The 13,061-nt window shown below is 28.7% G+C and overlaps 5 protein-coding genes across 5 annotated transcripts; 1 reads left to right on the top strand and 4 right to left on the bottom strand.

Moving 5' to 3' along the window:
* Nucleotides 1-22: 22 nt before the first annotated feature.
* On the bottom strand, nt 23-2,100 carry LOC141529155 (pyrimidodiazepine synthase-like). Its single transcript, XM_074245608.1, has 5 exons — nt 1,938-2,100; nt 1,749-1,854; nt 1,426-1,669; nt 344-565; nt 23-278 (listed from the first exon to the last, which is right to left on the bottom strand). Exons 1-5 carry the CDS (start codon nt 1,960-1,962, stop codon nt 159-161), a joined length of 717 nt encoding a protein of 238 aa, XP_074101709.1. The 5' UTR covers nt 1,963-2,100; the 3' UTR covers nt 23-158.
* A 318-nt stretch (nt 2,101-2,418) lies between these two features.
* On the bottom strand, nt 2,419-4,441 carry LOC141529154 (pyrimidodiazepine synthase-like). The gene is made up of 5 exons (XM_074245607.1): nt 4,291-4,441; nt 4,085-4,190; nt 3,770-4,013; nt 3,117-3,338; nt 2,419-2,696 (listed from the first exon to the last, which is right to left on the bottom strand). Exons 1-5 carry the CDS (start codon nt 4,313-4,315, stop codon nt 2,568-2,570), a joined length of 726 nt encoding a protein of 241 aa, XP_074101708.1. The 5' UTR covers nt 4,316-4,441; the 3' UTR covers nt 2,419-2,567.
* A 1,228-nt stretch (nt 4,442-5,669) lies between these two features.
* Hbs1 (translation elongation factor EF-1alpha (GTPase) HBS1) lies at nt 5,670-10,735 on the top strand. Its single transcript, XM_074245588.1, has 8 exons — nt 5,670-5,830; nt 5,964-6,029; nt 6,088-6,396; nt 6,526-6,564; nt 7,921-8,464; nt 8,532-8,761; nt 9,690-10,094; nt 10,167-10,735. The coding sequence occupies exons 1-8, from the start codon at nt 5,788-5,790 to the stop codon at nt 10,625-10,627; spliced, it is 2,097 nt and encodes a 698-aa protein (XP_074101689.1). The 5' UTR covers nt 5,670-5,787; the 3' UTR covers nt 10,628-10,735.
* On the bottom strand, nt 10,632-11,743 carry LOC141529159 (selenoprotein K). Its single transcript, XM_074245612.1, has 4 exons — nt 11,584-11,743; nt 11,429-11,513; nt 11,043-11,117; nt 10,632-10,959 (listed from the first exon to the last, which is right to left on the bottom strand). The coding sequence occupies exons 1-4, from the start codon at nt 11,600-11,602 to the stop codon at nt 10,866-10,868; spliced, it is 273 nt and encodes a 90-aa protein (XP_074101713.1). The 5' UTR covers nt 11,603-11,743; the 3' UTR covers nt 10,632-10,865.
* Cyp4aa1 (Probable cytochrome P450 4aa1) lies at nt 11,698-13,043 on the bottom strand (the record flags this gene model as incomplete). Its single annotated transcript, XM_074245157.1, has 4 exons — nt 11,698-11,836; nt 12,281-12,358; nt 12,466-12,580; nt 13,026-13,043. Coding segments are annotated over 4 exons (267 nt in total), but the record flags the coding sequence as incomplete, so codon positions are not given.
* Between the last annotated feature and the right edge of the window lie 18 nt (nt 13,044-13,061).

Below are 13,061 nucleotides of genomic sequence, written 5' to 3'. Positions count from 1 at the left end.
TAATAGTATTATTACAAACAGATAAAGATATATTCCATTTATTATCGTGATTTCAATACATTATTGTATTTTTATTTTATATTTTACGATAATAAAGTTTATTTATGGTGAAACATAATATATAATATTCAATATTTTTATCAGAATGAAAAAAATTTCTAAAAATCGTATTGTAGATTACCATCTAGATGACTTTGCATATATTTAGAATGAGAATCTGGCTCAAGATAACTGACTGCAACACCTGGATCTTTTTTCATAGCTTCTTTCCATTCCATCTGTGTTAATGAATAAAATTAACTACTCAAATTGCGTTACAGGTGGTTAAGAATAAAATACTTACAATGCAAGGAACTCGTTCGTGTGGAACGGTATACTTGTCGCCTTTCATAATCGAAATAATACCAACTCTTTCAAACCATGGCCAAATCATTAGATCTACCATACCAGGTCTATTTCCATTGAAAAATGGACTCCCGCGACTAACTAGTTCTCCGATATAAAAGTCTAGTTCTTTTAACATCCCTTCAAACACATCAGGATCTATTTTCGTTGAAGTGAAAAGCTAGAATTTTTGTTTAATTAATAAGCAACTAGCAACCATGCAGTCACTATGTGACTGCCGTGACGTATGAACTATAAATAAATAAAATTTTGCTTTATTAAATAATGACTTTTGTTAAATTGCACTGAACTTTTTTAACTATTGATGTTCTTAAAAATATAAGCTCATCCCGATATTACACTCATCAAGAGCTTTCATTTGAGTACCCACATGCATTTTGATATATTTTTCATATATACATTTATATAATATATATAAATATATGAAAAATTGATGTGAGTACTCAAATGAAAGGTCTCGATGACAGTAACGTCGGGGTGAGCTTATATTTTTAAAAATGTCAATAATTCACAAGATACAAGGTCATTTCTTAATTATTGATATTTTTTAAGATGTAAACTCTTCCCGATGTTACACTCATCAAGAGCTTTCATTTGAGTACCCACATGCATTTTTATATATTTTTAATATATACATATATATAATATATGTAAATATATGAAAAATTGATGTGGGTACTCAAACGAAAGGTCTCGATGAGTGTAACATCGGGATGAGCTTATATCACTAAAAATGTCAATAATTCACTAGATACAAGGTGATTTCTTAATTATGTATCTAGAGATAGAACGTTTTCGAATGCAGCCTAAATACTTATGATTATAAATTGACTATTGGTGAGAATGATATGAAACCTTGAAAAAATCCAAATTCAAGTCAAGACCTTTGCAATGACACTAAATTTCACTAAAAAAATCGATTTTATCATTTGACTATCCTGGACACAAAATTTTTCTTTTTCATTTAATAATATAAATAATTGTAATAGTAATCAAATTTGAATTAATTGTTCTACTTACTCTGTACATTAATATAGTTACTGCATTGAAACGTTCAATCAGAATTTTATCCTTCGCTTTAGCTCTTGGATCACTTGGATACAAATTCATCTCAGGGTAAGCCTCGTTTAAATAATCGGCGACGACAAGACTTTCGTAGAGAATTTCACCGTCTTCGAATTCAATGAACGGTACTTTACCCAGAGGACTTTTTTCAGTCAGCCACTCGGGTTTATCACTCAAATTTACAAACACCATGTCATACCTAAAGTAGTTAATTACTTTAATTAGTTTTATCATGGAGATATAATAATCTAATAACAAATTTATTAATTCGTACTTACGGTATTTTTTTTGTATCAAGAACTAATCGAGCACGTTGTGCAAACGGACAGAACTTCATCGCATACAAACGTAGTTTTCCTGGAACTAGTGCTGGAGCAATGGAACCTAGAATCCATTTTAATTAAATAAACATTTGTTGATATTTTTTAGAACTTAAAATATTTCAAAAATTATTAATAATAATTCACCTGATTTTAGATGTTTCACACTCATTTTCACAAAAAATATTTCAACTAGTTGTTTCTTCACTTTCTTTACTGTAAACTGAACACACTATTGTCTATCGCATGAGGAAAATAATTTATACACGTAACTTGAAGAATTAGATGATTATTACCAGATAAACGAAACTCTAATACGTCATTTACTGATATTAATCACTGTTTATTTTTAAAATGTTTGCTCTTTACAACTGGTAATAACTATTGTTAAAGTAAAATTCATGTTAATACTTCACAAATACTAATCAATGGAAAATTTTCCAAAAATAAAATTTAAACAATTAGTTTTATTTATTTTTTTTTTTTTTTTGAAATATCAATTTTTGGTATAGTCATTATTTTAAAGCTTGACAAAATATTCCGAGGTTAAGCTAATTAGAAAGTTGTTTCGGGTTTCTCCAGGAATTATTCTCAATATATAAATATTACTATTAAAATATACTATATGTAAATTTTATATTTAATAATAAAATTTATTCACCATGAAAAAAATGTATCATAAAAAATTTATTTATATGCTATTGTTAATAAAAAAAATATTAATAAGAAATTATATAAAAAGGAAGAGTATCAGGCAGAATTAGTTGCAATTATGACTTATTGAACGAGCAAATCGTATTGCGGTGTACCAGCACCACGGCTCTTCATATACTTAGCATGAACCTCAGGTTCCAGACAGCTGACTTTAACGCCTGGATCTTCCTTCATAGCAGCTTTCCATTCCATCTATTTATACATTTATAAATTATTTAGTTGATCAACAAATTAATATGTAATGAGGATCAGGTGAAAAGACCATCAATAAATTTTAACACAATCATTCGTTGTACGATAAAAAATCATTACAAAAAAATTCTGAAGTACAACAATACATGTGTACAAAATTCTCAACGTCAACCAGTTCATAAATAAATAATAGTAGATAATACAACTCCAAATGTTTACAATTTATAATACTATCAATAATTCAAAGATTACTGACATAAAAAAAATAATCAAAAACATTCTGTAATCACGAGTAATTTTCAACTCACTGTGTTAGAATTTATTGATGGTCTTTTCACCTGATCCTTATTACATATTATATCTCAAGACCTGAAGTTTCTTCATTATGGAACAAATTAATGTTTGCCATACAATACTTACAATACGAGGAACACGCTCACGAGGAATAACGTAATTTTCTCCTCTCATGATACGAATAATATCAGCTCTTTCAAACCAAGGCCAAATCATAAGATCAACCATGCCGGGCTTCGATCCACCGAAGAAAGGACTTGCTCGAGAAACTAGCTCTCTGTCAAAAAATTCTAATACCTTCAATGCTTCTTCAAACATGTCGCGGTCGACGCTGGGAGACAGGTAGAACTAAAAAATTTTTATTGGATTAATTAAAATACTAATGTATAAACTTTGAATCACAGTTTTTTAATTATTAGATAATTTTTCTAAAGAAGTGTCTATTCATCCGATTTTTGGATAATTATTTTTTTTTTAATCATACGATTATCGTATGAATAACTATTATTTATTTGTCCGACAATTTTCAAAGTAAATAATTGTACCGAAATTTTTTTAATTTAATTTTAAAAAAATGTTTACAATTATTCTAATTTTTTTTTTTTGTTGTCAAATTAAACTGTTATCTATTTTTTTTTTTTTTTACTTTAATATAAAATTGACTCTACTTTCATTAATATAAAAATTGTCGGACAAATAATTATTTATTATTCATACGATTCATACGACAATTCATATGACTAGCAGCAGCCTTTCTTTAAATATTTCAAACTAATTACCTTGTACATTAATGAAATTAATCCATTGAAGCGTTCAATTAGAATTTTATCCTTAGCTTTAGCTTTCGGATCGCTGGGATATAAATTAGGTTCTGGATGAGCTTCATTCAAATAATCAGCGATTATAAGACTTTCGTACAAAACTTGACCATCTTCAAACTCAATACAAGGTACTTTGCCAAGGGGACTTTTTTCAATCAGCCACTCGGGTTTGTCAGTCAAATTTACATAAACAACGTCGTATCTGTAATTAATATTAAATGTTATTCTTACAATTATTATTTTTGTTATAATTAATTTTTATAAAATATTTACGGAATTTTTTTAGTGTCAAGAACGAGATGCACACGTTGAGCATAAGGGCAAAATCTCATGCTGTAAAGACGTAGTTTTCCTGGAACTACCGGCGGTGGGACAGAACCTACAAAATTCATTTTAATATAAGTATTATGATTATAAAAATAAATAGCAATGCAATTGATATTTCTAATTTCAAATAAATAAATGAATTATAAACTTACCGGTACTCAGATGTTTTTTACTCATTTTTTAAATATTTTTATTAATTACGACTTTTGTTGATGATACTAACGTTTACGTGTTGACAAAAATGTTATAAGAATTTTAAGATGTCAGAGTGATGTTTAGTATTAATTTAATTCATTTTTTTGTTATTTTTATTTGATGACAACAGGCATGTGCTGCGCTCTAATTATTGATAGCGCGATTTTCAAATATCAAGAAAATTTTTGTTAAATAAAACTGGTTCACTCAACATATTTCTTTTGTATTTTTTAATGACATTAAATTTAGATGTCACGTCACAATTGTTTTAATTTTTTGCAACAAATAAATTATAGCAAAAAAAATGGACTTGTAGAAATTTTAATAAATTAAAAATGCAATTTTTAAAAAACAATTTTTTAGAACAAGTTTTTTCGTTAATGATAATTAAAAAATTATCAAGTAACAGCTAACTTTAATGTCATTATTTTTTATCGTCACTTTATCATTTTTTTATTTTCTTTCTTCTCATATTATTATAACACTGAAGTTAGTAGACGTCTAAAAATTTTTGATTTTTTTTATTAATTAAATTACAACTAAAAAGATATTTATAAAAAATTGCACTTACAGTTTTTCAAGTTTTTTTACACGTGACATTTTTTTTTAATTGTTTAATTAAAATTTTTTTAATAAAAAATTTCTAAAAATTTTTAAATGTCGGCTAATTTAATTTTCATATATTATTTCGTTTCGACTATTCTCGAATTTTCTAAAATATTCTTGAGATCTTTGAATTTTTTTGAATTCACTAAAATTTTTAGATATTTAAAAATTTTTTTTTTTTTTAATTTCCAAGTTTTAATTTTTTTTTATCAAATTCATGAGAATTAACTTAGCACATCCCTACAATAAAAATACATGAGAGTGTGAAGTTAGTCAATAGCCGAAACTCGCAAAAAAATGGGACCTGATTCCTTATTGGACAAAATTAAGGCGCGCGCGCAGCGCGCTATTCAAATTTCTAGTATTTAATCATTTTAAAAATTTTATAACAAATAAACTATGGCAAAAAAAAATTGACATCCAGAAATAAGAAAAAACAAAAAATGCAATTTTTTAAAATATTTATTTGGAACAAATCTTTTGGTTAAATAAAATTCAAAAATTGTCAAGTGACTGCTAATTTTAATGGCATATCAAATTCTATTGAAAAAATAAATTATAAATTGTTTAAAATAAAAAAAAAAATAAACAAACAAAATCTATAGTGATCATAGCTTAAGTACTACCTTCGGGTATCTTCGACTGCACACAACAATTCCGGATTTCTGCCCAATAACAATGACACAAAATCTATAGTGTCTTCAACTTCTAGACTAATACCCGCTGGTTAGTCAGATAAATACTAACATACACGAATAACCGTGAGTTGTTGGAAATTAAAATTTTCCGAATGTTTTTAGTTGCTAAACTTTCAATAATAGAGAAAAAAATAGTAATCAAGCATCAAAATGTCACGGCATCGAGGTATACGTTCGATGAATTATTCTGATGGTAAGTAATTAGCAATTATATATTTATTTAGAAGTAACAATTTACAGGTTAGGTAAAATCAAATAACCATCTGTATCAATACAACAATAAGATAATAATATTGTCTAATGACGACCTAATTTTTATTTTTAAGAATACGACGGCTATGACGATGTATACGGACACTCTGTAGAAGATGACTACTGCATGTCTCCTGGAGGTAATTTATTTTTTCCTCCAGTTTACGCAATCAGCTGACTAATGTTTTTAATTTACAGCCGATGAATTTTTGTTCGACCGTAACAAGCAACCGAACATCGCTTCCTTCATCAACGAGTCTGATATTAAAGAAGACAATGAAGATGATGAGGATGATGATGGTAATAAAGCTTCAGCTTTGCCCAAAAAACCTGAGTTGTCTGAACTTGACACTGCTAAGCTGATGTCCTGTATTGAGGTGGTGAAAAATGTTATCGGTGATACTGTTCCTGATTCAATACTCACTGAGAAAATAATTGAATGCAATTTTAATGCTGAAGTCGCTCTTGATAATATTCTTAAATCGTCGCCTCCTAAATATCAGTCTGGTAATTTTTTTTTGCTATTAAAAATGTGAAATTAAAAAATTCTTTTTTTTTTTTTCAAAATGATAATAGTTTATTTGGTTAAATAATTATCAATTGTGCTAATTAATTAAATTTTTCTGATTGAAACAGATGCAGCCAAGGCCAAAGATCGCGTAGAGGCACAATCAGGTAGCTATACTGTTTAAAATAACAAAAAATAAAATAAAAAAACTCTTATCTAATCAAAATAATTTAATTATTTGTTTCATGTGGGGTTTTGTTCATCGGTAAGGTAAGGTTCCTTAACAATTACATCTAACAACCTTAAGCCCAAGTTGAATTTACTGACTAAAAAACCCGGGTCCCCGATTTTCGGGCCTAAAAAAAACGAAACCAAAGCTCCGGGCTTTTCTTCTCTTTCTGACCTGATGGCGAGTCATAAATCTAAAGTAACTCCGGAAAAACCGAAATTTAATTCTTTGTCCGGTTTGATCAGTAACCATGCGAGCGCTAAAGATTTAATTCCGAAAAATGACAAGCTCGGTGATAAAAAATCATTTGGTTCGCTAGCCGAAATGACTGCTCATCATTTAAAATCCAACAGTCCATTAAAAAAAAATACGTTTGTTATACCAAAATTATCTAATAGAGTATCAAGCCCGATTCATCTGCCGGGTAAATTGATCAAGTCGGTAGACAATGTTGATACGGTTAACACTGAGGTTGATAAAGTGTCCTCCAGTATGAAGAATCTCCAGTTGGAGCAGAAATTTGAAGAAAAAAATAAAAAAGAAAAGAATAAGGATAAAGAAGAAGAAAAGTCTAATGACTGGAAAATTGATTTAACCGCAGCTTTGAGACAGTCTGAATCATCTGCTAATTATAAAAAAATTAAATTAGCTAATGAACAAGACAATTCCACAAAAAGAAAAGATGATTTTAATTTAAAAGAACTTTATGATAATATCAATGAACCTATTTGTTCATCGTTGACTGTTGAAAGCGTCGAAGTACTCGAATGCAAATTAACTTTAATTGACTTAAAGTACTCTGAGTTAGAACATTTCAATAAAATGGCGTCACCTTTTGGAAGAATGTTGTGTAAAAAGTGGAAAAGTCACAAACCATACATTGTAAAATCAAAGTCTGAATTCAGTGATATCATTAAACCATTTGATTTTTCATCACCGTCTCCCGACAGTCTTATTATGGCTAATTTACGGCGATAATTACTGTCATAATCATAATTTGAATAATTATTGTGTATATTTTACACGATAATTAAAAAAAATTTTTTTTTTAGTTTCAAACAATTGAACGATAACTAAGTACCTAACAATGTTATTTTTAACAATTAATATTTGAACTACTAAATGCATAATAATTTGTACAAATATTTAAATTCATGAATTATATGCGGGTCATTTTTTTTGTAAATAAAATATTTAATAATAATAATTTATCTTATTATAATTGTGTAAACATTATTAATATAATAATAATTACCTAGTAATAATAATGATAATATAAATAATAATGAGTTAGGTATCAAGATAAAGCCAACAGTACAAGTAACAACGCCATCAGCGAGAGTGGTAACGCCAGCAAAAGCACGCACAATTACAAAGGGGTTTGATTTGAAGAATAACATTGACAGCGATTTACTGCACGCACGTCAAGAAAGCCCGAGATCACTGAGTCCTTTAGAGGCGTCAGCGAACTCTTCAACAGGTCTTAAAGGAAAAGAAGAAGGGTTCAAGAAGAATCTCAACGTCTCGATACCAAATTCACCACGTTGTCAATCACCACAGTCAGGGCGCGCTACTCCGGAAAATAAATCTAAGAGCGCTGAAGATAAGCGTGATGTTGCAGCGATTTATAAAGACAAGCGAGGAGACGCTAAAGAGCAGCTGCATCTCGTGGTTGTGGGCCATGTTGATGCTGGAAAAAGTACTTTACTTGGACGATTGCTCTGCGACTCGGGACAGGTTTCATCAAAGTTGATTCATAAGTATCAGCAGGAAAGTAAGAAAATTGGTAAACAATCCTTTGCTTATGCTTGGGTCCTTGATGAAACTGGAGAAGAAAGGTAATGTGTTTAATAGTATGGTTATTATTGAGTAATAATTTTTTTAATTAATTTAACTGATAAATAGGGAAAGAGGAATAACGATGGATGTTGGATACACAAAGTTTGAAACTGATACTAAATCAGTAACTCTTCTAGACGCTCCGGGACACAAGGATTTTATTCCAAATATGATAATTGGTGCTACACAAGCTGATGTAGCTTTATTGGTTGTCGATGCTACTAGAGGCGAGTTTGAAACTGGTTTTGATAGTGGTGGTCAAACCAGAGAACATGCGCTTCTTCTTCGGTCATTAGGTAATTTAATTAATCAGATAATTAATTTAAGGAATCATTCTAGCTCTGGTGCTCGAAAAAAAGCAAATATTCGTTATTTTTTTACAGAGAAACTATTATAGATATTGATTTAAAATTTATTCAGCTCAACAGATATACTCTTTATTTTTTTTAATATTTTTTTAAAAATATTTAAGATAACGGCTCATCTAAAACACAAAAACCAAAATTATTTACCTTCAATATGTAAATAGCTATTGCATAAACTACGGAGATTAATATTTATTGATAAATATGGTGAAAACGAAATGGTTGAGAATTAAAAAAGGTTTTTTTTTCACAGTTTTTATTCCTTAAAATATAATAAAAATCAAAATTTTAATTTGCACTACTATGTAAAATATGTAATTTAAATTTCATTAAGACCGGGTTAGTAGTTCCAGAGATATGTAAGTCAACCAAAAAAACATAGTTTAGAGATAAAAGCATTTAAAGTTCTTTTAACTAAAAATTAAAAAATCTTACCTAAAGCCAATCAACGATGTTGGCACCGTACAAAATCCTTTTAGCCTTTTTAAAAATTTTATTTTTTTTCACTTGAAAATCCCCATAAATATCGTAAAATAATATAGTTACAGTGGTCCGATTACTTAGAAATTTTAACACAATTCTTGTAGATATATGGGTGATTCTCTGTAAGGATGTTTTTTTGCTGTTCCAGGCATTTTTTTATTAGAAAAATTGTTATTTTGTTACTAAAAAAAATTTATTATGAAAGTAAAGAAACATTTCTATTCGGAGCATTGAAAACTAAAATGAAATAAATTCGTAAACCACCGAAATAACAGTCCCCCGATAAACCAGAACGATCCCTTGATAAAATATAATATATTATAACTAATAACTAATAATTTAAATTAAATTAAATTAATAAAAAAAATTGTAACAGGTGTTTCACAGATAGCAGTGGTAGTAAACAAGCTGGACACTGTGGACTGGTCTAAAGAAAGATTCGACGAAATATCTGAAAAAATGAGCGTCTTTCTAAAACAAGCAGGTTTCCGAGATACCGTGACATTTGTTCCTTGCAGCGGATTATCTGGTGAAAACCTTGCGTCTCCTTCGAAAGCTCCGGGACTCACGAGTTGGTACAGCGGACCAACTCTACTCAAAGTTATCGACAGCTTCAAATGCCCGGAGAGGCCAATTGTCAAACCCTTCCGCTTTTCTGTTAACGACGTATTCAAAGGCACTGGTTCAGGATTTTGCATCTCAGGTCATGTTGAAGCAGGCATGGTAGCTGTCGGTGATAAAGTATTGCTTCTACCTCGTAATGAAAATGGAGTTGTCAAAGGTTTTTATAGTTCAATTTTTAATAAACCGAAAAAAGACTACTAAAGATATTAAATAGATAATTTTTTTGCAGGAATACTTGCCGATGAATTGCCAATTACAAATAGCTTCGCCGGAGACAATATCTCTCTGATAATTTCAGGAATAGAGCAGCAGAACATAGGAGTCGGGGATATAATTTGTAATCCTCACAAGCCGATACCTGTAACAACTTGTTTCGAAGCTCATGTTGTTATTTTCTCAATCGCAATGCCCATCACTAAAGGACTTCCAGTAGTACTTCATTCCCAGTCGTTAGTAGAACCCGCGGTTATTACAAAGTTAATCGAGCAACTCCACAAAAGCACTGGACAAGTTATAAAAAAGAAACCGAGGTGCTTGCCCAAAAACTCCAGCGCTACTATTGAAATTTCAACTCAACGGCCAATTTGTCTTGAGCTTTACCGTGATTTTAAACAGCTCGGTAGAGTTATGCTTCGCTTATCCGGCACGACAATCGCCGCTGGGCTTGTTACAAAAATAAAAAATAAATAATTCATTTTACATTATACATTGAATATTTTATAAGTGTAAGTTAATATATCGTTATACCATAAATAACATTTGTAAATACAAATACAATATGTTTAAACTTTAAATTAATCGATTTGTAAAATTAATTTTGATATTTTGATTTTAAAAATAAAATTATTGTGGTAATTTAATTTAAATTTTTACATTCGCGGTTGTTCTTCATTGCTTGGAATGTAAATGAATGTTTGCTATGTTTTAATTATCCTTGACAGCTTGTACATCCACCAGGAACATTTGAAGGAGGTTTTAAATTCAGTCCATGAATTTTTTTCGACGTAGGCGGACGTGGGGCTCTAGATAATGATATAAATATTTTTATTAGGTCAAGTCTTATATTTTAATAGTTTTTTTATTATTTGTGACCAAAAATAAATACCCAGAGCCTGGACGGTAACTTCTGGTGTATCCATCTCCGTATCTAGTTGTTGATGGGTTAATTAAAGTTTGGAAGCTGAAAAATTTCCCCCAAAAATAATTTAATTTTATGACATTAAATTTAGATAAAAATTAACTTAGCTGATAGTTGATAATTTTAAGAATTTTTGTAACAAATAAATTATGGCAAAAAAAAATTTATAAAAAAAATTGACATTTAGAAATTTTAAAAAACTACAAATGCAATCTTTTAAAATAAAAATAATTTTTTAGAAGAAACTTATTTGTTAAAAAAAATAAAAAAATTGTCAAGTGACAGCTAACTTTAATGTCATTTTAATTTTATGGTTAATAATTAAAAAATATTTTTTATTGATAATAACTTACAACATGGCCACTCCATAAATAATTCCGCTGAAAAATCCGAAAATACTGCTGATGCCCCATGGCTTACTTTTAAGGACTTGTCCATCTAAATAAAAACATTGAAAGTTATCAGCTGGTTGTCAAAAAAGCAAACAAGTATTGTGATAATTATTTACCTCCCGACACATATGTCATGGTGTTTGGGTGATTTATCAAATTTATATATATTAAAATTGAATGTAAAAATGGTAAATTGTTAATCAGATCTTAGAGACACGTAATTTCTTGCTATTTGTTGTTGTAGTTTGTTGCGAGTTAATTTTAACGTAATTGCTGTAGATATAAAGAAATGGTCGAAGGTTTTGTGATAAACTTAGTACCTGCTGTCACCACCAGAGGTCACGAAACCACCAATCAGCACGCTGAAGCCTCCATGTAAGTATTAACGTGAAAATTTAAATGGTGAATACGAAATAATTTATCAGAAAATTTTTATTGTGAATATAAAATATACAAAACAGAATGTGATTTACGATATATGATAAATATACATTGTAAAAATTTTTAAGAGTTGTGTGATTGTATTCTGAAAATTATTTTTATAAAAATACCACTCTTGGTAATAATACTGAAGTTAGCGATCAGCTGTCAATTTAAAAAATTTTTTTAACCAATTAATTACAATAAAAAAATGCTTCTAAAAATTTTCACTTGTAATTTTTATTAATTTTCACATGTGAAACTTTTTAATTAATTTTTTTTTAATAATTTAATTGCTATAAAATTAAAAAAAAATTTTTAATATCTGTCAACTTTAGTGTTATTCATTGGCACGCACAGTCACTTAGAATTTAGTTACTACTTTTTCTTTACCTGGGATTAATTCCAGTTGACGATGTCTCAGTACTTTACTGATTATTGATTTCATTTCAAGTAATGCGAAATTATTTCCTGAAAATTGTAATATTTAAATTATTTTTGATCCTTTACACTTTCAAAACCAAAGAGACTTATAACAGGAGAAAGACAGGGCATTGTAATGAGATGAAAAAACTTACCAATACAATTTCTAGGTCCCGCGCTAAACGCTAAATACGCATAAAGATGTCTTCTAGCAGAGTGATCTGGATTAAAATGTTCTGGATCAAATATGAAGGTGAATTCAGCAGAGAGCTAATTTTTGAAAATTTTTAGATTAATTTTGACTTAATGGTTCTAAAAAAAATCTAAAAAATTGCATAGAAAAAATTTGTTAAAATTTCCACATGTATTTTTTTATACTTTTTTTTCTGTAACAAATAAATTGTCTATAAATTATTAAAAAATTATCAGATGTCTGCCAAATTCACACTCATGGATCAAATTCATGTAAAAAACGTTTTAATTTACATACTTAAAATTCTCCATATACACATGGCTCTTAATTATGACATTTAATTTAGCTGTCACTTGACAATTTTCTAATTTTCTTTAATAAAAAAATTTGTTCTAAAAATTATTTTTAAGAAATTGCATTTTTAATTTTATTAAATTTCTACAAGTCTATTTTTTAAATAATTTTTTTGTCGCAATTTATTTATTAAAAAAGATTAAAAAAATTGTTAAGTGACAACTTAACTATATATATAAATTTATAGGGTCAATTAATAACAGC

This window comes from Cotesia typhae, unplaced genomic scaffold (genome assembly GCF_013202065.1).
Source record: "Cotesia typhae breed Kobodo isofemale line unplaced genomic scaffold, CoteBio_Ctyphae contig_44, whole genome shotgun sequence".
In the NCBI taxonomy this organism is placed as follows: Eukaryota; Metazoa; Arthropoda; class Insecta; order Hymenoptera; family Braconidae; genus Cotesia; species Cotesia typhae.
The sequence above is the reverse complement of the archived record's forward strand: the minus strand, read 5'-3'. Positions and strand labels throughout refer to the sequence as shown.

Coding starts and splice junctions, on each gene's coding strand:
- Hbs1 (XM_074245588.1), top strand. CDS start 5,788: ATGTCACGGCATCGAGGTATACGTTCGATGAATTATTCTGATG. Junction 6,397..6,525: donor GCCTCCTAAATATCAGTCTG/GTAATTTTTTTT, acceptor TGATTGAAACAG/ATGCAGCCAAGGCCAAAGAT. Junction 8,762..9,689: donor GCTTCTTCTTCGGTCATTAG/GTAATTTAATTA, acceptor AAATTGTAACAG/GTGTTTCACAGATAGCAGTG.
- LOC141529155 (XM_074245608.1), bottom strand. CDS start 1,962: ATGAGTGTGAAACATCTAAAATCAG. Junction 1,855..1,937: donor TGTGAAACATCTAAAATCAG/GTGAATTATTAT, acceptor AATGGATTCTAG/GTTCCATTGCTCCAGCACTA. Junction 279..343: donor ACGAACGAGTTCCTTGCATT/GTAAGTATTTTA, acceptor TCATTAACACAG/ATGGAATGGAAAGAAGCTAT.
- LOC141529159 (XM_074245612.1), bottom strand. Junction 11,118..11,428: donor ATTTATGGAGTGGCCATGTT/GTAAGTTATTAT, acceptor GAAATTTTTCAG/CTTCCAAACTTTAATTAACC. Junction 10,960..11,042: donor AGTTACCGTCCAGGCTCTGG/GTATTTATTTTT, acceptor ATCATTATCTAG/AGCCCCACGTCCGCCTACGT.
- LOC141529154 (XM_074245607.1), bottom strand. CDS start 4,315: ATGAGTAAAAAACATCTGAGTACCG. Junction 4,191..4,290: donor TAAAAAACATCTGAGTACCG/GTAAGTTTATAA, acceptor TGAATTTTGTAG/GTTCTGTCCCACCGCCGGTA. Junction 3,339..3,769: donor TAATTTCATTAATGTACAAG/GTAATTAGTTTG, acceptor AAAATTTTTTAG/TTCTACCTGTCTCCCAGCGT.